Source organism: Protopterus annectens, chromosome 4.part0 (assembly GCF_019279795.1).
Source record: "Protopterus annectens isolate FY-2018-M chromosome 4.part0, PAN1.0, whole genome shotgun sequence".
Lineage (NCBI taxonomy): Eukaryota > Metazoa > Chordata > Ceratodontiformes > Protopteridae > Protopterus > Protopterus annectens.
Window position 1 is genome coordinate 928,843,130 of NC_056733.1, and position 24,622 is coordinate 928,867,751.

At 38.1% G+C, this 24,622-nt stretch overlaps 1 protein-coding gene across 1 annotated transcript in view; it reads left to right on the plus strand.

The window, feature by feature from the left end:
* Positions 1-16,931, plus strand: part of LOC122799682 — a 161,247-nt gene extending 144,316 nt beyond the window's left edge. The window contains exon 5 of the mRNA XM_044068904.1: positions 14,900-16,931. Coding sequence (XP_043924839.1) covers positions 14,900-15,796 — 897 coding nt within the window. The 3' untranslated portion in view covers positions 15,797-16,931. The remainder of the gene's footprint in view (positions 1-14,899) is intronic.
* The last annotated feature ends 7,691 nt before the right edge of the window (positions 16,932-24,622 follow it).

The window sequence follows — 24,622 nt, forward strand, 5'->3', positions numbered from 1 at the left end:
ATAAAACGCACGGTCAGGAATCGGTAAAACAAGGAACATGGCCAAATAATAAAACGCACGGTCAGGAATCGGTAAAACAAGGAACATGGCCAAATAATAAAACGCACGGTCAGGAATCGGTAAAACAAGGAACATGGCCAAATAATAAAACGCACGGTCAGGAATCGGTAAAACAAAGAACATGGCCAAATAATAAAACGCACGGTCAGGAATCGGTAAAACAAGGAACATGGCCAAATAATAAAACGCACGGTCAGGAATCGGTAAAACAAGGAACATGGCCAAATAATAAAACGCACGATCAGGAATGAATAAAACAAGGAACACGGCCAAATAATAAAACGCACGGCCAGGAATGAGTAAAACAAGGAACACGGCCAAATAGTAAAACGCACGGCCAGGAATGAGTAAAACAAGGAACACGGCCAAATAGTAAAACGCACGGCCAGGAATGAGTAAAACAAGGAACACGGCCAAATAGTAAAACGCACGGCCAGGAATGAGTAAAACAAGGAACACGGCCAAATAGTAAAACGCACGGCCAGGAATGAGTAAAACAAGGAACACGGCCAAATAGTAAAACGCACGGTCAGGAATGAGTAAAACAAGGAGCACGGCCAAATAGTAAAACGCACGGTCAGGAGTGAGTAAAACAAGGAACACGGCAAAATAGTAAAACGCACGGTCAGGAGTGAGTAAAACCAGGAACACGGCCAAATAGTAAAACGCACGGTCAGGAGTGAGTAAAACCAGGAGCACGGCCAAATAGTAAAACGCACGGTCAGGAGTGAGTAAAACCAGGAACACGGCCAAATAGTAAAACGCACGGTCAGGAATGAGTAAAACCAGGAACACGGCCAAATAGTAAAACGCACGGTCAGGAATGAGTAAAACCAGGAACACGGCCAAATAGTAAAACACACGGTCTGGAATGAGTAAAACCAGGAACACGGCCAAATAGTAAAACACACTGTCAGGAATGAATAAAACAAGGAACACGGCCAAATAATAAAACACACTGTCAGGAATCAATAAAACAAGGAACACGGCCAAATAATAAAACACACTGTCAGGAATCAATAAAACAAGGAAACCAAGGATTGCACCCAAAATACATAGATGATATGATGCTATTGTTTACTGTAGCTGATTCCTTCCTTTACACCATGACTGTTTTGGGATGCAGGAACGAAGTATTTACACACACACACACACACACACACACACACACACACACACACACACACACACACACAGAGACACTGGAGAAGCACTTCATTGTATTTTTCCCATTTCAGAAATATAGAAAACTACAAATGCAACATATTGGGTGGGATTCATAAAAATTTACCACTAAGTGTGAATGAATAGACATCACAAGCAATGTGGTACGGATGTTCTTGAATAGAGAAAGTATACACTTAATGGTAACCTTTATGAATCCCAGGGATTGTATTTTTCTAAATAACTAAAGACAGTTATTTTGTTTTGTTTTTTTTTTACATGACTTGTAATTTAAATACAGCCAAGCAAAAGCGATGAAATGAACAGAATAGATACAATTAATATTTAAGCATGCACGACAATCAGTTTCACATGTTGTACAGCCAGGAAAATGTTTTAAACAAGAAACGCCTTTATTATCACTTATGACATAGGCAGTCATACACTTATATAAGTGAAAACAAACCATATTGGCATATTTTAGCTGCAAACATTATACATAACTGATAATCTATCCAGTTATTGTCAATCAAACATTACATAGCTTAATCAAATCCTACTTTCTGTTAGACTCCATTCCTCCTCCAAAACATTATTCTGCAAGTATTGTTCCCACAATTCACATTTTTTCTATGTAAAATTTCTCCTACCCAGTTCTAAAGATCTCAATTCTATTTGTTTTATCTCTGTTACTGTATTCACTGCTTGTAGTACATTTGGTTTAGACTTTGATTTCTATTTTCTAGTAACTGCTTTTTTTGTTAGCCACCATAATTAAACTCAGCAAGGCCTTACTTATGTCTAGGCAATTCTGATTCTGTATCATAGCTCAAAAACATAATTTCCTTAGTTACACCAATTTGCTCACCCAGTATTTCTGATAGGGTAGTCTGCAGGGAATTTTTAAAGTCTGCCAACTCATCATACTCCCAAAAAATATGTTCCTAATTACCTCTTTCTTCCCCATCACATCTCCAACATTTGCAGTCTACCTGAGGAAAAATATTTTGGGGTATAAAAGATAATCCTAAATCTTCTAGAGTTTGATGCATATTTGTGAGCTATACATATATTCTCCCATTGTTTCTTAATGAATTGCTTATCCAGTCTCCCTTCCAAATCCTTTCTAACCTCCTCTAATTGATTACTATAGTTATTATGCAATATTTTATATGCCCTACTAATTATCCCTTTTTTAACAGCAGCTTGTTCTGGAGTACATTCTACTAAAAACTCTACCAATACTGGTCTTTCACTCAGGGTCCCCCTATTTTTTTCTCTTTGCCTATATTCTGATATCAATCATTGATAGGGAAAGCAATCTAACCTGCAGCCCAAATAAATTATCAGCCTCTTCCCATTCTATTACCTTTCCCTCACTAATTATTTGCTCCCAATACCTTGGTTCTTTTGCCAGTTTTCTCCAGTAAATTCTAGCCCCCTCTTGCCTATAATCTGTATTCGTAATTGCTGCAATCGCTATTAGCAGAGTCTCCTTTCTCCATCCCTCTGTTGACTTAGTTCTTGGAACACTTTTTGCTACTTTATGAATATAATATTCTGTATGGTTATTGTTATACTTCTTAAGGATCTGTATCCAAAATCCCAGCATCTCCTTGTTTCTTGAGCTTCCCCCATTTCATCATCATCCCTTTCTACTTTGAATTATAGGTTTCTGCTTGTGCTATGCATAGGAGCCTTAACTGTGTAGCTCGGAAATACCACATCAAATCAGGTAATCCCAAACCACCTTGTTCTATTGGAAGAATCAGCTTATCCCACTTGAATCTTGCCAGTTTCCCCTCCCAGATAAAATCCTTCAACACTTTTTATTAATTGCTATCCACAACTCCTCCTCTGGTTGATAAAATATGCCTGCTCTGTGTATAAAACTAAAAGAACTAAAAACATTTTCAGTGCTTGTATCCTGCTACCCATGTCCATAAAACAGAGCTTCCAATATCTGTTTTTGTATCATCTTTTGTATAGTCTGTTCCCACATATCCTTAGCTGCCATAACAGAATCCTTTTTAATCCATACTCCTAAATATTTCATTTGATTGTGTCCCCATAAATGTGGGTATGGCTGAACCAATTTGTGTGTGGGTACATAGATTACAGCTATTGTCTTTGTTTTAGCTTCATTAATTTTTTATTCCACAAAGATTTGAAACTGTCTCAAAATGTTCCACAACACTAAAATGTCCTTTTCTGGTTTTATCAGGTATAAAATAATATCATCCTCGGGTAAAGCCAGCTTTTCTAGACTACCATGCCAGTTATATCCTTGAATATCCGGGTCCCTTATTTTCTTTGCCAGTGGTTCTAAATATGATGCAAGTAACAAAGGGAAAGGAGGACACCCCTGCCTGGTTCCTCTGCTCAAACGGAACTTATCAGAGAAAAAAACACCCACTTTCATTTTTGCCTTCAATCCCTCATATATCCTCCTGACCAACTTAATAATTTTATCAGGGAGTACAAATGCTTCCATTGCCCTGCTCATAAAGTCCCTGCTTACTCTGTCGAATGATTTCTCACAGCCAGGAAAATGTTATCCCATGTTTGAGACTCTGCTGTCATCCATAATTTGCAGACAGCTGTGTCAGGTGAAAACAGTTTTTCGCTAGTCCTTTGCAGTTATAACAATATTTTTATGCTAAGAATATGTTGTTTTTACTATAAAATATTGTTCTAAATGTAGAGCCAACATTTGTTCTCTAATCTTCTCTCTTGAAGTGTAGCATGACCTTAATGCAAACAAGTGTGGTAAACTGTAATACAGTAACTCTCTCTCATTCCACACCTAAGTAGATTTGCTTTCTTTACTGCCCAAATGAACATACCCACCTTCTGATTGTCATCAAAATAGGTGGTCTTTCATCAGAACTTTGACCATCAACACAGAAGCAGCAAGCAGCTTATGGTTTGATACTTTTATTTATTTATTTTTTGACTGGCAAGCCAAGTGGCCTGAACTGCCGGACTCTCTGGTAACAAATTAAAGCTGCTGCTGGCCTCCTCGTCTGATTTGCTGCCTCTTCTGTAGCCTTGGTATTGCTAACCTTGTATTCTGTTTTGGCCTTGCAATTCTCATCTATGAGAAAATAATAAATCCTACTTTGCTTTTATAAATGGAAAAAAAGTCTGACCTTGTTACTCTGATTTCTTATTTTCACTCTTTGCTGTCTTTACTAAATTCAAAGTGTACATGAATGTGTACTCCCCTTATATCTGCTGATGTTTGCTTCAGTAATGATTTACCCTGTAATGCATGTGTCCTATGTGGTAATTTGAAAATTTCAGAGCTCTGTACAAAAATACAGAGCAAGAAGAGAAGGAATGTTCATAGCTTATGTACAGCCTGGTGGCTGACTGTACAATACCCTTGCTTTGAAAGCTGCAGGAAGCCTCTATCTCATTGGCCGTACATTCAAGTCAATGGCAGAGAGACACTTCCTGGAGTTTTTCATACAGACAAAGTAGTAGGCAAGTGTCAGGGTTAAGGATGAGACCGTTTTTTTTTTTTTTAAGGTTTACTGCCCCCCCTCCCAGCCAACACCGGGTCATAGGCAGGTTGCTTTGCTCTGGATCTGGTCGTGTTGACACCCTAGTCCTTGCAAGACCTAGAGCCAAAACCACTACTGGAGAAAGAGCCTTCAGTAAGCTACCCCCTTGCAATATGGAAATCTGCAAGGTTTGACTCCCTCAGCTTCAACTGCCTAACTCTGTGACTCTGAGCACTTTACTAGACACTGGAAAAGGTCCATGGAGATTAATGCTCTACCCTGGAAAACAAATATAAATAAAAAATTGTCCCAGAAATTCATTAAGAAAACTCCACCAGATGCTTTCAAAAAGCAACTGAAAGATTGCCTCTTTAAAGATGCTTCCTATCAAAAAAGTTGAAAGTGGCATTGAATAGAGAGAGAGAGAGTTGGTGAGAGTCGAAGCGACATCTTGACCCCTTGTAGAAAATGGGGGAAGTGGGTTGATGATAATGGGGATGATGATAGTTTTATTTATTTATATTTGTTAACCGGGTAGTGTCCGACTTGGTTGAAATAAAAACTGTTTTCAGCGGCGACCCGGGGAGGAAAGCTCCACAAAGGAACATTGTTAAGGTACAAGCAGTAAACTTAGTTTAAGTAGTACATTGCTAACAATATGTAAATGAGCTTAACAAAAATATTATAGCAAAATATAATAGAATACAATATAAGCATGCATGTTTCAGGCATACAGGAATACTGTTTTTTTACACTATATATGAGGTACATAAGTCATGTAGCTGTACAAGGTAAGTTACTTCTGAAATATAAAAATGAATTTGGAATCTAGCCCCAACTATTGTAAATGTAGACACACACACACCATGATTATTAAAAGGGTTGTTTATTGTGCAATTAAGATTATACAAAACACTGTTCCACCTTGGTATCAACAAATAGCTTTGGCCTCCTACTTAAATGTCTTTTATTCCAAAACTTGTATCACATCTACTATGTATATGCCATAAATCATGTCTCACAAATGTTAATTTTTGCCCTGAGCTAGGTGCAAATATCACATCTCCTGTTATTTTATCCCATCCTTCAAATATGTTTTTCACACCTAGGTCTTTGATAATTGTGTCTAACTTCAAGCTTCTCTTTCACCTCCCTGTTTTTGTTTTGATCTTTTTTATGATTGTTCTGCTGTGTAACTTGTGGTGCTTTTTATGTGTGCATGATTGTTATATAACTTGTTTTGTATGTTTTGTTCATGCATGTCTTTGCTATATAACTTGTTCATTGTTAAGTACTGGGCTAACTGCCCTTGTATGCCATTTTACGCCTGGCCAGTTTCCTTTTTTTGTGCTCAGAATAACCTGCCCATTTGGTTATAGATTGGCCATACCCATCCCATAATTTCAGTATATATTACCCCTAATGAGAGTAACTGGGATCATAGCACATATAATTTGAAGGGACTCATGTCATGCATGAGATAAAGCCTTTAGGAGCTGCATCTGTCCACTACTAGTATAGGGGCAGTCCTGGAGTAAATGTTCTGTTTCCCATCCATAGGTCTAAACTGCACTTGAAAATGGACAGGGATAAACTGTGTTTTAAGTGGATGGGGAGTGTGTTCCATAGCAGCAGTATCCTCTGTGAAATATACCTGTCCCTCTAAATCATTCTGTTGATGCTGCAGAAGAGACTGAGTATTTCTGGTGCCATGTGACTTGCTGATGTGCACTAAATCCATCAGTAATAGCTCAGAGGATGTCTGGTATGCCAGACATGGGTCATCTCTTAGCAGTCTGTAGGATACTGAGTACAGTGGCAGAGCTTTGAGTCAGTCCTTGTAGGACATCTTGTTTAGACACTTGTATCCTTTTAGTATGGTATCTCTGTGGGTGTTCCAGTTGTTGCATGTGTTTCAAAAGGCACTTTGTATTGTAACTAAAGTCAGTTGAATTTGTGTTGCTCTTTTAACTTTGTTGTTGCCTCATGGGCTCCAGCTTATGGCTGAAAGGGGTCTGTCGATTAGCCCATCTATACAGTTATCAAATGTAATCAAAATATAAATAAAATAAATGGTGTGCAGTCAGTTGATGTATGTGCCCCTTCTACACTGTTATTTAATGAATCGTATAGAAATATTTATTTATTGACATTTGATTAACAGGAAAGTCCAGCTGGGTATGAGCCCATTTTCAGTGGGGCCCAGGGAGAACAGCTCTAAACTATTACAAAAAAAATTTAAGAATGTTAATTTTACAGTCTTTAAAAATAATACAAAAAGCAACTACAGTTTAAATAATTATGCCAGATTAGACATAATATGAAAACATTGGTTAAGAATATATACAAGTTATATGACAATGATTTAATAGTTATAGAAATTTTAGCCAGTTTATAGAGAAATTAAAGGTACGTTAGTGTAATACAAATGGGAATTGCAAAACAAAGTGAGAGAAAAGTAGGTTTATGGTGTGCTTAGAGAGAAAGCCAGGGGAGAGAGAAATTGATGGACATAAGGAAGTGCATGAATAAGGGAGTGGAAGGAGATGTAAGGTATAAATCGGTATTTGTTCACATTTAGCGATATAGTTTATGCTGGTGTTGAGCAAGAACAGGGACAGCTTTTGGCCAGGAAGTATTTTAGAATGTTTGTTGAAGCGGCAGGGTTTTGAGTCAGTCCATGTAAGACATGTTTTGTTCTGTTTTTTCTTCTTCCTTTTTGTTTACATTGTCCCTATACACTGTGATTCACCGTGTCTGTGAATGTGACTTTTGTTTAATATATATTTGAATTAAGGCAGAAATCCATTTGGCTACTAAGAGTCTGTTTTCATTCACAGCATGTCAAAATGTACTAGTAGACAGTGTGTGAATGATAGGGTATAAATAATTCGATATTGATTATTTAAGAAAGGGCCAGATTAATGCAGCAAAAAATATTTTTTTCTTTTAATCAGACCGTTACATCTCTGATTTGACTGTTTCCCAGTGGCTGCTGGTGACTTCAAATCAAAGGGGGGCTGCAGGAGACAGCTGAATGGGTGGGGGTCAAGGGGAAGGGGTGTGGCCAACTAGAAAGGGGAGGAGCTATGCTCAAAACCACAAAAACTAACTTTAATTAAATACGCTGCCCTGGGTGCCAAACCATCATTATGAGAGTCCAATCAAGACAAAAATAAGTGTAGAAGAATAAAAATATTTCAATGCATTGGCTGCATGACAGCTTACTTAATATCTAGATGGAAACAAAAGGTTGTGAGGCATGAAAAAATAAATTACTTTTTAAATACATTACTGGAATGCCAGTCAAAATCAAGTATAAGAAAAACAATAAGCACTCAACTCAAACCACTTCTCCTTGCACTGCATTTCTAATTATAATTTATATTCAGCTTTATTAAAGTACCAAGTAACATGCTGAAAGTAGAAATCTCTGTGATGCCCCCACTTGTAAAAAAAAATGTTTCTTATCCGAAAAAGACCTGCTGCCTGACAACTATCTACTTGTTTCATGGGGAAAACATGATCAAAGTAAAAACTGAAAAGCAAACAAGAAACAAGCTCAAGATACATTGCTTAAAGGATTACTGTACAGGTTATGGACCTCACATGATTGGCATTCTGTTTAGTTTACGGGTAAAGTCTGTAGAGATGACTGGAAGTCTCCAACAAGTGTAATGAGCTTTTTAAAATAATGGAATCCTGTCCTTTAATACCCAAGGCTTATACATTATCTAGTCAGATATTCTCTGCATGGCAACAACAGAAAGGCTTTCAATGTTGGCAATTCTTTAACAGTATGCTTATTAAAGCTTACTTGCATCTTACGATCTCAGACAAGCTTACCTTATGGTCATTAAAGCATTGCTACTTAAACACAGAGCAACAGGCACTTTCTGAGTAATAAGCATAAATCAGAGTAATAAGCATAAATCAACAGTACAAAAATATGACAGAAACCAGACCGTTTTGCAAAATCAAGGACAGATGAAAAGCCATTGTAGTACTTGTGTCTACCTTGGATGGGGGGACACACTGCACATTTACACTGCATAACTTCTCCTTGCCTTGCTTGGACACATCCAGAGTCACTACATGGGGGAGTGGGGTGCAACAAGTATGTCACAATTTGAAATGTCTCTGTCGGACTGTGATGGCCCTGACACATTTGTCATACCTCTCAACCTCAGAGCAAGAAATCTGGACAAAGCCATACACAGAAGTGAGACAAAGGCCCAAAAATAAGGACAATTTTTAAATATTGCTCTAATAGTTTCATAGTTGCTCTAATAAACTTAGAAAGATAATAGAATAGATCTTGCATTAGTATGAATTTTCTGAAGGGTATAAAACCTGAAACTCAAATGTCTGTTATTATTTTCTAACTTCAGTCTTTAGTGATTTGTCATTAATTTGCCAAAAAACACAATTTTATGAAAAATGCACCAAAAAGGTGATGCAAAAATATAAAATAGCCACACAATACAACTGGGAACCTGTCAAAGAAGGGACACTTTAATATCAGTACTGCTAACTTGAGCAGCTGACAATATAAAAGAATCTACATGCATTTCAAGTAATCTATAACTTTGATTATTACAGTTATTTCTTAGGTTCATAGGTTCATACTAGGCTATCTGCCCTGGGACAATTATAAGCCTAGCCCAATTCTGTATGGCTTACGCCACCCCTTGATTTGAGTATACTGTGCCCTTTTTAAGGTTTAGTATAAACCCTCCATGTTTTCTTCCAAAATTGCTATTTTGCGGAGGGATTATTAGGGGGAAGAGCAACATTTTGAGCCAAAATCGGGGACAGTTGAGAGGTTGGCTATGCCTAATTCTATAAAGCAATTTATTTCCATGTACCTCTCAACCTGTTAATGCAGTAAATCTGAACAAGGCCAAATATATTGGGGGAACATATAAACAGTACTAAAAATTGCTCTTGTATAAATTGTGACAGTTGATAGAATAACAGTTCTTACTTTAGCATGCATTTTTCTGAAGGTTATGAAGTCTGAAACTCAGTGTATCATTATTTAGTGACTTAATTCCTAAATTATTTGACAGAAAACTACAAATTTTATGAAGAACAAACCAAAAATAAGGAGCAAAAATCTATTCATTCTTTGAAAATCTGGACAGTTGGGAGGTATAGTTCAGCTGGGCCTGTCTGAGTTTGCTGCCCTTCCCCCCCTGACAAAATCATGGTTGAATGGAGCCTCTGCAGCCATTCCAATGAACCATTACTTGGCTATTTCACTCCATTTACCATAAACACTAATGTGCATACTGCTTTACTTCTATGATGAGTTGGACTTCATTTGAAATTTGTATTCTGTATTTTACAGCACAAACACTAAGTCATCTGCTAAACAAAGCAATGCAGTCTCACAATGAAAACTTAGCATTAAAACTTCTCTGCCCTTGAAACTCACATTCATTGAAACAGCATTGAAACCCACATTCAAAGAAAATACATTTTGCCAGTGGCAGATAAAGATTAATTTTGGGCTGTTTTCAAATCATAGGCCCCTTGCACATGAAACATACATGTGCTCTTTGATACACCTTCCTCATTGTACTAAATTATATTCCTTGTACAATACAGTAGAGTTGTTAGAGGGCGTTTTAAATTTGTTTTGAACATTTTTCCAGTAAGCAATGAAACAAAACACATGCACCCATAATGGCAAAACTGCCCAGTTCAGAACATTTATCATAAAAGTCTACTCAGACTTCCACAGTCCACCATTATTAGTAAATATGCACAATTCTACAGTCAACCATTATCAGTAAATATGCACAATTCTACAGTCCATTATCAGTAAATATGCACAATTCTACAGTCCATTATCAGTAAATATGAACAATCTCTGAAGAAGTAAAAGTCATCTAAATAATTCCACATTAAAGAAATCTGTAACTAATGAAGAGGTTGCTGCTAGCAAACACCTTTATATTTCATGGTTTCATCAAAAAATAAAGTGTCTGTTGCCCCTCAGGAATAAATTGCCTATATTACATAAAAAAATAAGCTAGTAATATTGCAAGAGGAAATGGATGGCAAACTGATAGACTCATAGTTAGTATATTCACCAAGGAGAACATTCTCACTACGGCAGCATCCTCCCCTTGTGGCAGTAGAACCCACAGCCTTCTGCATCAGAAGCAAGTACACAACCTGTTGTGCTATTAGCAATGTGAGCTGACTTAGCATAATCAGCACTAAACTTCTCTTCCCCTGCAGCTCTCAGCTCCTTGTAAAATCTACTCAATACTCAACTGCATCTCAACTTCGCAGCACAAGAAGTCTGGAAAAAGTCAAATTTATTGGGGTGGGTCAAAGGGCAAAAACCAGGGACACATTAAACATTGCTTGTATAATCTTGGAAAGCTGCTAGAATAAAATGCTGTGTTACCACCATAAATTTTACTGCCAAGGTCCCCGTGCAAAACAGTCAAGAGAAACATACCACTACGCCAAATCAGCTGCTTTGTGAAAGAGAGGAAGACTGAAACTTAAATGGCTATCATTTAATGAATTCAGTTCTCACCATAGCTGTCAACCTCTTAGCACAAAACACCTGGACAAATCTGGTAATGAGGGAATACAGCCCTCAAACATATTCAGTGAATTCAGTTCTTGCCATAGCTGTCAACCTTAGCACAAAAAACCTGGACAAAGCCAATAACAGGGTATTACAGTACGAAAAATAAGGACAAATTTCAAATAGTCATCTTATAAACTTAAAAAATTGCTATAATAAAAGGTTGTGTTACTATATATTTATTGCTAGAATAAAAAGTTGTTTTACTATGTATTTTCTGAAGAATATGAAGTCTGAAATTCAAATGCCTGTCAATTATACTTCTGACCGAACAAAAACAATTTTCAGCAGAGGCCCAGGGAGGAATACTCTAGACACATATCTTTGTAACATGGGCAAAGTTGAAATTCCCCACTACCACAGCTCCAGCCAGCACAAAATGTGTGTAACCCTTGAGGGCATTATATTAAAGACAGGTCAGGTGGCATCTTAAAGAGTTACAGGAAGGAAATTACCCACTATAATACTTGAAATTGTCTAAATTGCACTTAGTAATTTCAAAGTTTTAAACACAAAACAGAGGGGAAGCTGGCAGTAACTTAGTAAAGCATATAATATGAATCATTTGTTTTTACAAGTTTCAGACAGTGCAAAGAATTTAAAATGAAAACACCCTTAGAGCCATGAATTGTTTATTTTGACAGGTCAGAGGATTGCTGTAAAATGTAATGAACTGTCTAAATTGCAGCACAGACAAAATACAGCTGAAAGAATGATAAAACAACTTAACAACGAATAAATATTTTGTGGAAAACAAAAAAAAACAGTTGGCAAAGATTTCCATAATGATTGCCTATACATACTTGTGAGTTTAATGCCAAGGTCATCCCCATCCGTCCATTTTTTAATGTCAAAATAGAAGGTGTATGTCAAGTCACAATCTATATACGGCTTCCCTGCCATTTAGCTTACCCTTCCTACTTACCTGTATACTTCTGCACCTTCACTCTGTTCATCATCTTCTTCTAACTTCTTTCTTCTACTACTTCTTTCTTCAGTTCTTCCTTTGTTCTTCTGAGCCGCCCAAAAAAATAAATAAATAAAAATCCATTGGCAAATAGCAAATTAAAATGATAAATAATAAATCCAGGTTCGGTAAATCCTTCCCATGTGACTGAGTACTGACTCAGTCACGAATCAATCCATAACTGACTTTACTGTTTGATTCTCGCTATTTTCCGAGCACATAAAGCCCGGGAAGAGAGCGACAACCAATCAGCAGCATTTAGCCCAGCAAGCACGTCATGTACGTGCCTGCGGACGTCGCAGTCCGAGCCCCTTTTAATTCTATGCGGTTTGGAACCGCATAGACTGCTGGGCATCAAAATGATGCCTTAATTAGTCCACCGGGCTGCAAAAAAAAAAAAAAAAAAATCTTTATTTAAAACCGCCGCAACCCGAGGCGGTTGAAGTGCGCATGCGCGTACTTGCCGAGTCACAGACTCGGAGACCAACAAAGTAAACCAAAAAAATAATAGTCTCACTCTCTGTCACACTGTACACAAAATGGTAATTTTTCTTTTTTTTTGCTGAGTGCGCTGCAGTCCAGCAGTCCGATGCCACGAGCCGCCCCTGCTGTTTGCTATTGTAAAGTTGCACATACCCATCTGTAATTTGGGTAAGTTGCTTTAAAATATTAAATGTAAGAGCATGAAATCCTTAAAATAGGAGCAAGACTCTGTACATAAACTGTTACTAAAATATGTGGAACTAGTTACTAGATCAGTAAAAGAAAAAAGTTTATAATCAGAGGAAGCATTTGCTCGGCGTGTAAGAGGTCTGAAAACATACTTTTTTAAAAGGACGGAGAATAAACTCAAATAATAATTTTAAATCGCCTTTTAGTTTAAAAATAATTTTATTTTCAACTTTAAGTTGAAAGTGAATATTTAAAAGCAATTATACAACTGGAACTGTAGAACAACCCCCTCACCTCAGCATTTGGGATCGTACAGAATTTTACAGGAAGGGTTATAACTTAGAAACGAAGCCTGGAAAACTTTGAAAATATGTAAATCAACAGAATCAAAAAAATATTCATCACTCTGCAGAAATTTGCAAAGAGTGTTAGAAGTTTCAAAGCACTTCACCATCAAAATCTGCTAACATCCTTTGGGAAACCAGAAAAAAAAATCTGATCCAGGTCAATCAGTATTTGAGCGGAAATAAAAAAAAAAAAAAAAAAAAGTACAATACTCCCAGCAGTATACACATACATCCATCAATAACTCACTGACCCCCACCCACAAGTTCCTCATTCAATTGATACAACTACCATGTCCCGCTATTTAACTCCACCAAACTTCACCCAGCAGAGGTTTCATGGTTATTACGAAATACATAAAGGTAAAGTGAGCAAAGTGACTGAAAATTTTCTACAGTGGCAACTGAAATTCCTTTTTTATTCAGAAGTGTATTTCTAATTGTTAATTTACTGTGCTTGCAACTCAAGTCAACATTTGTGATTTAGCATATGGCTGTTTTATTTTTGTAAGTGGTCATGTAATATTATTTGTATTTTCTCTTAGCGTTTGTTCCTCTTGGGGTTTGATATATGTTTTATAACCCGGGTGATCTCAATCTGCTCTACATTTACAACCTTCCTTGTGCCTACAGTGAATTCCATGTTGAGCTGCTCTTAACACAGAGGGTCAGGGTTATGAGCTGCTGATGTGTTTCATTCTGTATTCCAGTCCTTGACTCCCTCCATCTCTGCTTGAAATCTGTCTGATTCTAAGCAACTCGCTTAGACAGTCCTGGCTCACTCCCAAACTGAGGCAGATTAACTTGTTAACAGACATCAAGAATTAAAAATCTAAGCAAGAACTACTATAACCATTTGAGTCTTAATGTACAGGTTTTGCAGTGAATGAACTAAAGCACCCACAAATTAACATTATTTTCTAGTAAACCCTAATGGGTTAATTTATAAACAAATCTATAGTTTATGTAACTCAACAGGTAAATTTGCACAGTACCCTGTGTTTAACTATTCACTTTTCTCTGTATGACTATGGAAGGCCTGGACAGCAGAGATAAGTCTTTTAGTCAAAGATTCTTCACATCATGTATAGTTATAAAAGCTTCAGAAACTGCATTCGATCTTTATTATTTCAAGAAAGGCCAATTACTAAGTATTTATTGGTTGTTAATACTGTTCTCCTTCGTAACAAAGGGCATAAGACCGTGCTTATTGACTACAGGTTTAAGTGTATCAGTGCCCCATGAACATTTCAGAAACAAGGATGGCTTTACACATCTTTCTGAAGTCTGAACTCTGGCTTTTACAGCAGTCTTGCTTCGTGAGACACTCTGTCTATAATGAAACATGAAATCCAAACATGTACACCAATACAAAAGTAGTCCATAAATGTGTTTCACAAATTGATGCTGAACGACTCCACATTATGGCCCTGTGATTGCCTGCAAGTGGAAAACCTTCTTAATGTTAGACGTTTTATTTCTTTGTACTTGGGTAAGTGCATGTTCTTCTTGTCTAGAAAAATCATTTACAGTTTGGTCATACATCATATCTTTTTTTTTTTTTAACCAGGCTCTTTGGAAGGCTAGAATAAATGATGACCTCTTGAATCAGGTTTATGAGATGAATATGCTGCTTGACGCATCAAAAACTGAAGAAGTGGTTGAACATCAACATTGGTGTCATCTCTGGAAAACAGAATTATCAGGAAATATTCCTAGCACAAGTTCTTCATACAGTGACTTGACTGCCAAGGGGAAAGCATTGCATAAAAATGATGTGTCGGTTGACTTAGAAGTTTGTAGTGACTGTAACAACAGAGGCAGCGATGCTGAACACAATTACTGTATCGCACTGGATAGTGTGACAACAGATTCCAGCACCATTGGTACTGGTCACGTGACTGAAGACCAGATTTCTCAGAAAATTGAGTCTTTGCACAAAATGTTAAATTTTCAAACCGCACAGATGCATGGCATTTCAGAATCTGCTGTGCTGTTGACATTGGATATGGTGGAACTTGTTATAAATGGTATTCAGTCTGTGAACTGTGCGGCTAACTTGATAAAAGAATTTCTAAATAATCTCTATGAACTAACTGTAAAAGAGGACAATGCGGATAAAGCCGGAAACTTTATTTATAACAACTGGTTATTATATACCATTAGTGGTTGGCTAGGTGACAAGTTCTGTTCTGCAAATCTGTCCATCAGTAGACAAGTGGAAGAATTCAAAAGAAGCCACATAGATCACATAACCGACTTGCCACCTGCTGAAGTCCTTGTAAGCTCACTGTTTCCAGAGGCTATGAAAATTCTCCTGTTGAACTGGATGGGGCTTAATAATGACCTGGACATTTGGAAACGTCACAGTGAATACCCTATATTATTACTAATTCTAGAATTTGCAAACCACAATCTTATTACAGGCGTTGCACATGTTTTATATTCAAGTCTAATACAGAAATAAAAGATCTTTGTTGTATAATTTGAAATGGAAACAGACAAGACAGCAAATGGAAGTACCCCAAACTAGCAACAGAAGTACAGGCAGAATCATTTTGAAGTATAGAACGTTGTACTTTAGTAAAGTTGTGCTGCTGTTTATTTTAACTTTCTGCTTACATTACCTTTTTTGCCCCATCTCTCCCCCGTTGCCTGTTTGTTCCTCCCAGCTCCACACCCCACAGCATCTTTAATACAATAGAGAGGTAGCATCGTAGCTTCATTCAACAGAAGGTAGAACATTGTTTGTATTATTCTTACAATCATTATCCCCCCAGCTGGCCAGAAAGGATTGTGTAAAGTCTGTTCTGGATGCTGTGGATTTGCACAACTGTATCTCAATAAATGTGCAGTGTGTACATACCCATTGGTATGTTTGCACTTCCCGGGATCTCTAATTACAAGTGCTGTAATCCCAGGTCTCCCCAGGTGGTGATAGTGTGATGGAACTCCACTGTCACCCTTCCCGCAGCATTAGTGGGAAAGCTGACATCAGCCACTAACCCCCATGCCCTTCCCTTGCCAGATTAATTTTCCTTCTCTGGTTTCTAGCTGAACCTGGCTCTTCTGGAATATAGATAAGACCACAGCCCATATGCAGCAGAACAGGGCTTTGTTGCCTTTGTTTTTGGTTGGATACCTGCACCTTTGTATTGATGTACTGTTACCCACTATTTGTGTTTACATCTGCTGGTGCAGCTCTAAGGTATCTGGGTAAGAGTACAATATCAGACAGTCTGTACTTTCCTCTGAAGAGTATTCCATCTTAATCCTCCCTTTTGTGATTAAATCCAAATAGCCAGAACCAAGATATATACACCTGTTGCCCAAGACCAGGAGAAGGAGAGAAGTGGTGTTGCTTCTGAAGATAATGGGTCAGATCCGGGTTAAAAACAACCCATGTTACTTTAAAACTTCTGAAGTTCGTAACAATGTGATTCATATCATTCCATAAAATGTTGTGCTTTCACTTCTGTTTAAATTTGTTTGTCACTCTATTGCTCTGGTCAGACAGTGATACACTAAAAGCTGCGAAATATTTTGTGCACTGTATTGATTTATACATTTAGTTTTAATAAAGAAGGTGTATCGCTTCTAAATTACCATTTATTTCTTCCACATATTCCGGGTTTTTCTGGGCTATAAAACTTTTAATTAGCAGCGTGGGACCCAATTAAATCCAGGTTTAACGTGGAGCCAGCAAAGCGTTTGGCAGGTTTTTTCAGTTTACTTGTCTGTGTCCTTTTTAACCTATATAATATGCATAATGCCATCCCTCTGAAAAACAAAAGTAGTACTTCTAAAGAGCCTGCCGTTTGTATTGTGATATAAAACTGAAAGACATTACAAGCTTTATTTATGAGGACAAGTGTGGTTCTTGTCTTCTGAAGTGTTGAATTGCTTCCATAATTTTTCCATTTCTTGTAGTTGGATCCTTTAATGAGATGGTAGTTATCTCTCCAGTGTGTTTTATTTCTGGTCCTTATATTAGCGGGATTGTTTGATTAATGGAGATACAAGGTAGCCAGGAATACTGGGTCCCTAATGGCACACATCACCTTAAGATCCTCTGGGGTCTTTCCATTTGTTTGATATGTCTAGTAAGATACATTCCAAAAGGGGCATTGAATCCAATAATTTGCCTAATCAATGCTGAATATAAGGGTACAATGGCCCTTTTAGATCTGCATGATATTCCATTTGCAGTCAGCTGTACTAAGTAAAAGCACTTCCTCAGCCTATCAGAACATGATGATCAAAAAGGGAATTATCAACCCATGTTCCAAATTCTGTAAGGATATTCTCATTTTGAAATATTGTGTTGTCTGTGATCTAAGCTGGGGGAGGGGGTGTCTATTAAACATAACTTTTTTGCATTTAATTTGAGCCCGTTATTTGTACGTCAGGTGTTGACCAGTGTAAGCTCATGCTGGAAGGCCTGGGTGTCAGAAGGGGTCTTGTGAGCAATACCCAGTTTACAGTCATCCTCAAACTTTATAAACCAGAGATCTTGGATCATAATCTGGAGATCGACAAATAGAAGCCTAACAACAGTGGTCCCAGTACTGAGGCCTGCAGAGCATCTGTGGTAACCTTCATGCTCTCTAAGAAAGCCCCTGCTATCCAAACTGTGCGAGTTCTATCTTTTAGCAGGTTTGTTTTTCATCTTACCACATAGGAGTGGCTGAAGTGTGTTTAGCTTGTCTGCTGTGCTAGCCTGAGGAATGGTATCAAATACTTTGGTCAGTTTGAGGTACACCGTGTGAACAGTCTGTCCACTGTTGCAACCTGAGCTGTCCTTTCAAATAAGTTACTCAAACTCATTTGACAGGATCTGCCCTTGACAGAGCCAGACTGCTGTGGAACAAGGCTAATAAGATTTTTTAATATCAAAGTTATTCAGATCAGTTATGATATGGTCCAGGACTTTGTCAAACTAGTAGGCCTATAGCTTCTGGGGTCAGTGGTGGGACTACCCTTGTGAAGTGCACCATAACTGCTGTGTACCAGACCTCAGGAACATAGCCAGTGGCTCGATGCATGTTGCATAATTTAATGAGTAGCCTTGCCTGTTTATTAGTGTTTATTAAACAGACGGTTATATTATCGGGTCTATATCACATAGTCAGAGTCTTATAACTTCAAACACATAATGTTTGAACCATTATGTTCAAAGTTACAAAACGTCAACTATGGATAAAACAAAATCAACTGTTTTAAGCAGGGGGCAAGCCGCCCTGCACCCCCCACACCCCCCGCTACTTAAAGATACCAACATCAAGATCGCATCCCATTGTACAAAATGGAAACCTCTGCTGAAGGAGATTTCCATTCAAATGCTCAAACTTTTACAAATTCGAACTTATAGTCTCGACCATATGAGGATCGAACTTGTAAAAGTTTGACTACGTGATAGGAACCCAATATTATCATGTCCCGTGGAAGAAGCAGTTTCAGTCTTGGAAAGCATCTTCATTGTATGTTCTTTACTGATGATGAAGAGCCTGAATATCTTCAGAGATAAGTGGGCTTTGCATAGTTGTCTCTGGGGTGAAACTTCCCCTGAATTTGTTTGCTACCATATTGGTAAATGTCCACTGAATCTAAGTAGGTGATGACAATTTGAATAAGTCCTGAGCAACGTGGAATGTTATTGCTTCATTTCCTGGCACAGAATTTGTAATTATCCTATTCTTGTGATGCTAGCCTAAGTTCACGAGCTACCTAGGTTTTCCTAATGGTATTTTTTAAATTATTTGACAATTCCATTGCTCAACATCTTGATTTGAGGGTCATTTGATGTGCTTTATAGTCTTAAGGAGTTTTTTATCTTTTGTTGTATAGTTTATTTATGTTTGGGGACTACCAGGATGATTTGCTGTTAAACTTTCCGTTATATTATTTAGATATGGTTGGAAGTGCTAGATATAAACATTTGTCTAGGTGGGCATATATCTATATATTTTATAGATATATATATATTTGATATATATATATATATATATATATATATGGTTCCACTTTGAATCATTGAAAGCTTGAAACATCGAAATTCTGATCATCGAGACCAGAACATCGAGTTTCAAACCATCGAAGATTCAAAGGGAACATTAAAAAAAAGAAAAAACTCTTAAAAACTATTTTATGCATTGGTAGGCTTTGCCCCCCCCTGCACCCCCCACACCTCCCCAACTTTAATATACCAACTCCGAGATCGCACTACAGTGGGGTAAAGGGAAATCTCCGTTTTAGCGCTATATGCAGAAGCGCTAAACGGGAGATTTCCCATACCCTGTCTGCAGTGCCATCACAGAGGAGGCAGATTCACAGACACAGTGCGCAGGGCACCTTGCTGCCCTGCAGAAACACTAGCTTTTTCCCTTTTTACTTACCTTTTTCTTCCCCTTGACAACATTGATGTTCTAAACACTCGATGATATGGTCTCGACCATATGAATTTTGATGGTTTAGAATTTCGATGTTTTCAAGTGGAACCATATATATATATATATATATATAATATATATATATATATATATATATATATATATATATATATATGTACGTATATATATATATATATATATATATATATATATATATATATATACATATATATAAAATTCCAAAGTCCAAGCGTCAGCAGAAAGGCAGGTAAACTAATGAAGCTGTTCAGCTAAAAAACCTAAATTTATTGGAATAACAGATAGTAAGGTAAGTGCTTTCACAAATAAAATAAAATTGCTTCGTCAGACCTCACAAATACAAATATATCACTTCCTTTTGAACATCATAAAATTCAAACCAGCCAATAGAATCATATTACATCATTTAAAGACATATAAAATGTATCGATATAAAATGTATCAACTACATATTCCAATGAATGCATGTTTTTTTAGCTGAACAGCTTCATTAGTTTACCTGCCTTTCTGCTGATGTTTGGACTTTGACATTTTACTTATTTATTTAATATTTAGGTGGTTCTTTCGTTTATATATATATATATATATATATATATATATATATTTTTTTTTTTGTAGCTACTTGCTGTATTAATGTCTTGAGTGTGATATTGCTATATGAACATTTAGAGATTTTATCAAACAATTCAAGGTTTGTATGTTTATAATACCCAAATTCTATAATATTGGCATCCATTGGTTTCAAGATTTTAAAGGTAAAGAGTTTACATGATTTTTGTGTATAGAGTACGGAATGAAAAGCTTTGGACATACACCGTGGGATTCATTAACACTTCTACAAAGTGTGCACTGAGTCTACACCATTTTGAATGAACAGACAGCATGACTCGCACCTTCCTCCTAATTTTAGTTTTCCTACCGATTCTCTTGCAGCCTTAAATATCATGGGGGATTCATAAAGGTTACCACAAAGTGTAGATTGCATGTACACTTAGTGTAATATTTTTGAGTGACTAGAAAGAGCAAACAATGTGGTAGGGATGTTTTTGAATACAGATTGTGTACATTTAGTGTAGGCATTAATGAATCTGGCTCACAGTTTTGCTTTTTTTAAGATTAAATTATAATATACTCTTTGTGTTTGTCCTACTTCTAATAGTTTAGGGGGGTCATTTAAAAAGAATATCTCCACCTGTCTGTCTTTGAAGGTAAAAGGAATTTCTTGGATCAATGAACTGTGGAAACACTTAAAGGAACATTATAGGATTCGACTTAAAATAAGCTGCAGTCAGCCAAAGTTAAACTATATGTTTAAATGAATGTCATCCTTCTGTGTAGCTCTGAGAGTATGAAATAAGTGAGAAATATGATAGTTCTGACATGCTGAACAGATAAAAACAATTCCTCCCAGCACCTCATCCACAAGTTTTCTAGGGAATACTTGCAATCAACGTAATAAATTAATTAATGGTGTATTAATAAACTCATCAAATAACCAACCGATAACATTGCTCCAATAAAAATTTCCAGTCCAGCGCCTCATTAAAGCAGATAGGCTGTAAAGTAGACAGCACACCGGCCGTGCAAGGGTATAATCTCTTCCACGCATTTAGGTCAGCTACTACACAGAGAAGGGACTAAAGATGCTGATGTCTTGGTTTTACATAAAAAATAAATATACCTCAAGGCTAGTTAAACAGGGCAATGCACTTGAACTTCTCCATGTTCAAATTATTATAGGCAAAATCCCGTACCAATACCTCGCAAGCTACAAGTCCTCCCTCTATGACCCAGGAAACCCATAACATGTATTTAAGCTTACTGGAAACATTCACCATCAAACCCAATACCATATTCATGGGCGACTTTAATTACCCCACTATTAACTGGGAATCCTATATGACACCAAACATGCAGACAGAGAGATTCCTGGATTTTATAAACACAAACTCCCTGGATTAGATTCAGTATGCCAACCAGAGGCACAAATTTACTGGATCTGGTTCTCACTAACGTTGGGTGAGCACTGTACACCCCCTAGTATAATATCCTCTGTGGTGAGGTCAGATGACAAAACACTTTCCTTTGAAGTAAAAATAAAACCCAAAACCCCATCTAACCCTGGAATATTCAGAAACTGCTCTAAGGCTAAGGGACTTCCAAGATGGCCGAACATTAAGTAACAGCTTATTTCTAGCTCTCTCAATATGAAAACAGAAACTCAGCAGAGAAGGCAAGTAGACTTGTGTTCATAGGTAGGTTAGGTACTAGGCTATCATCCCAAGGGCCTAAGTAAGCCTAGCCAACAAGGTTCCCTGGCTTATGCCACCCAAGAAAGTTATTTTCATGCATCACTGTTGAGCAGAGCCACAGAAGTTATCCGCGGGGTGTATTTCCTATTTCCCCATCAACTAATCAAGATTTTTCTTCTTGAAGAGTGCTAATGAGGAACTTTGCTTGACATAGACATAGGTAGCTTGTTCCAGAGTATGGTAAGTCTCTGGGACAGGAATCTATCCCTCCAGCATGTCCTGTTTATTGTGGTGACAAGGTTTGGGTCCCTAGAGAGTGGGATTTCTTTAGGTGTAGCATGTCCAACAGCTCTGGGTTTGACATAGCTTTATGTGTTAGGCAGAGATCACCCCGGAGTAGGCGATATGCAATGAAGTAAAGCTGGAATTTTTTGAGATGGTCAGTATAGGGCATCTGTTTGAGGCTAGTAATCCTCTTTGTGAAGTACTTCTGTGGCCTTTCCAGCTGCTCCAGATGTCTTGTGAGGTACATTCCAAAAGAGGCGTTGTACTCTATAATGAGTCTGAGTGTCGAGTAGAGGGGAACAATGACCTCTTTCTTCCTGAATGAGAACCCTTTTGTGATGAGGTGTGCCACATAGAAGGACTTCCTGACTACTGTGGCGATGTGATTACCAAAGGAGAGACTACTGTCCACCTGGGTCCCAAGGTCTCTTATCACACATTTGGTGTTAAGTAGACTGCTGCCTATGTGGTAGTTTATGGGTACAGAGTTTTTACCAAAGGGGATGACCGTGCACTTTTTGGTATTGAGCTTGAGGCCATGGCTCTGACACCAGGCATCTGTCTCAGTGAGACCCTTCTGTAGGATGTCCACATCATTTGGGGACTCGACTATGGCTCCTAGTTTGCAGTCATCTGAGAACTTCATTAGCCAGAGGTCTTTTCTGTTAGCCTGTAATTCAGAGAAGTAGATACCAAACAGGAGAGGTCCCAGGACGGAACCCTGTGGTACTCCACTTGTCACCGGTTTGAAGTCAGATTTGGAGTCTGCAACTTTTACAGTGTGGGTTCTGTCAGTGAGCCAGCTGGCAGCCCATCTTGACATAGGGATTTATACCTAGTTTAGTGAGTTTAGCTATAATTTCAGAATGGGAGATGTTGTCGAAAGCCTTGGTGAGGTCAAGATAGGCTGTGTGAACCACCTTACCCTCATCTACAGCTTTGGTGACTGCCTCAAGGAAGTCGATCAGGTTCAGGAGGCATGATCTGCCTTTCACAAACTCGAACTGGGTTGGGTCTAGAGTTTGGAGGTTACCAATGTCTTTGTTTATGAGTTCCATGATATGTTCCATGGCCTTGCAGACCAGGCTCCTCAGGCTAATAGGGAGATAGTTCCTGGGATCAGTTGTGGCTCCCCCTTTGTGGAGTGGGATAACTGTTGCTGTGCGCCATTCAGTGGGCACAAAGCCTGACGTGGGGCTATGATTGAACATGAAGCTTAGGTGGGGAGCCAGTTTGTTCTGAAGTTCATGTAAAACACAGCCTGGGATGTTGGCCATTCTCATGAATGCTGTGTGTTTGGCTTTAGGGAGTGCAGCTTTTACCTGCATAGTTGTGATTACAAGGACTCTGCATGTTTCCTGTATAGATATGGGCCCTTTAGGGGGTGAGAGGGGGGGTGAAGTTAGCACTGAACCTATCTGCCAGGATGTTGGCAACGCCGTTGTGCTGTAACAAAGAGCAGATCTGGGTGTTGCCATTGAGATTCTTGACATAGCTATAGAATGCTTTGCAGTTGCCCTTGGAATCAGTGGCAATTTTGTTTTCGTTGCTAGCTTTGGAGGATCTTATAAGGGATCTCACCTTGTTACTGAGGCTGACCAGGGAGCTCCTCCGCTCATGGGATTTTACTCACTTTTGCAACAGTTTCTTCCTTCTGTTGTACAGTTTGTTTATGGCATGGGACCACCAGATTGGCTTGCTTTTTTGGAGGATAGCGTCTTGGTTCTGTTTGGGATAGCATGATCCATGCACACATGTAAGTGCTTATAGAATGCTTTTGTGTAGGATTCAGCAGTCAACTGTATTGTCCATCTGCATGGGTGTCATGAAGTTCACCACTTCTGTCTTAAGAAGCATGAAGTTGGCTTTGGAGAAATCTTTTACCATGGTTTCCTTAATGGGGGGTGGGGGCAGGATGTGGATATCTAGGGTGATTAGCTTATGGTCGGATAGGACCGAGGAGTTGACTTCAGGTGTGGAACACCAGTCACTCATGTTGGCAATGACTAGGTCTAGGATATTGTTGCCCCTGGTGGGACATGGGGTGTTTATGGGTAAATTTCAGTAACTGGCTAGTAAGTGCACTGGCTGGATGCCAGGAATAAAGAAGTACAGTAGACCTGGAAAAAAATCAGCTACAAAATGTAAGGAAGAAACACGGACTGGGGAAAGTTCTGCAACTGTTCAGCAAAATGAAATGCAACCTTCAGACATGATGTCCAGTAATCTACAGGAAGATACAAGACAACTGCATATAGACCTGGTTAAAGTAAACAAGACACTGATGGAGTATATCAACACAAACAAAAAAAAGTCTGGAACAAATGG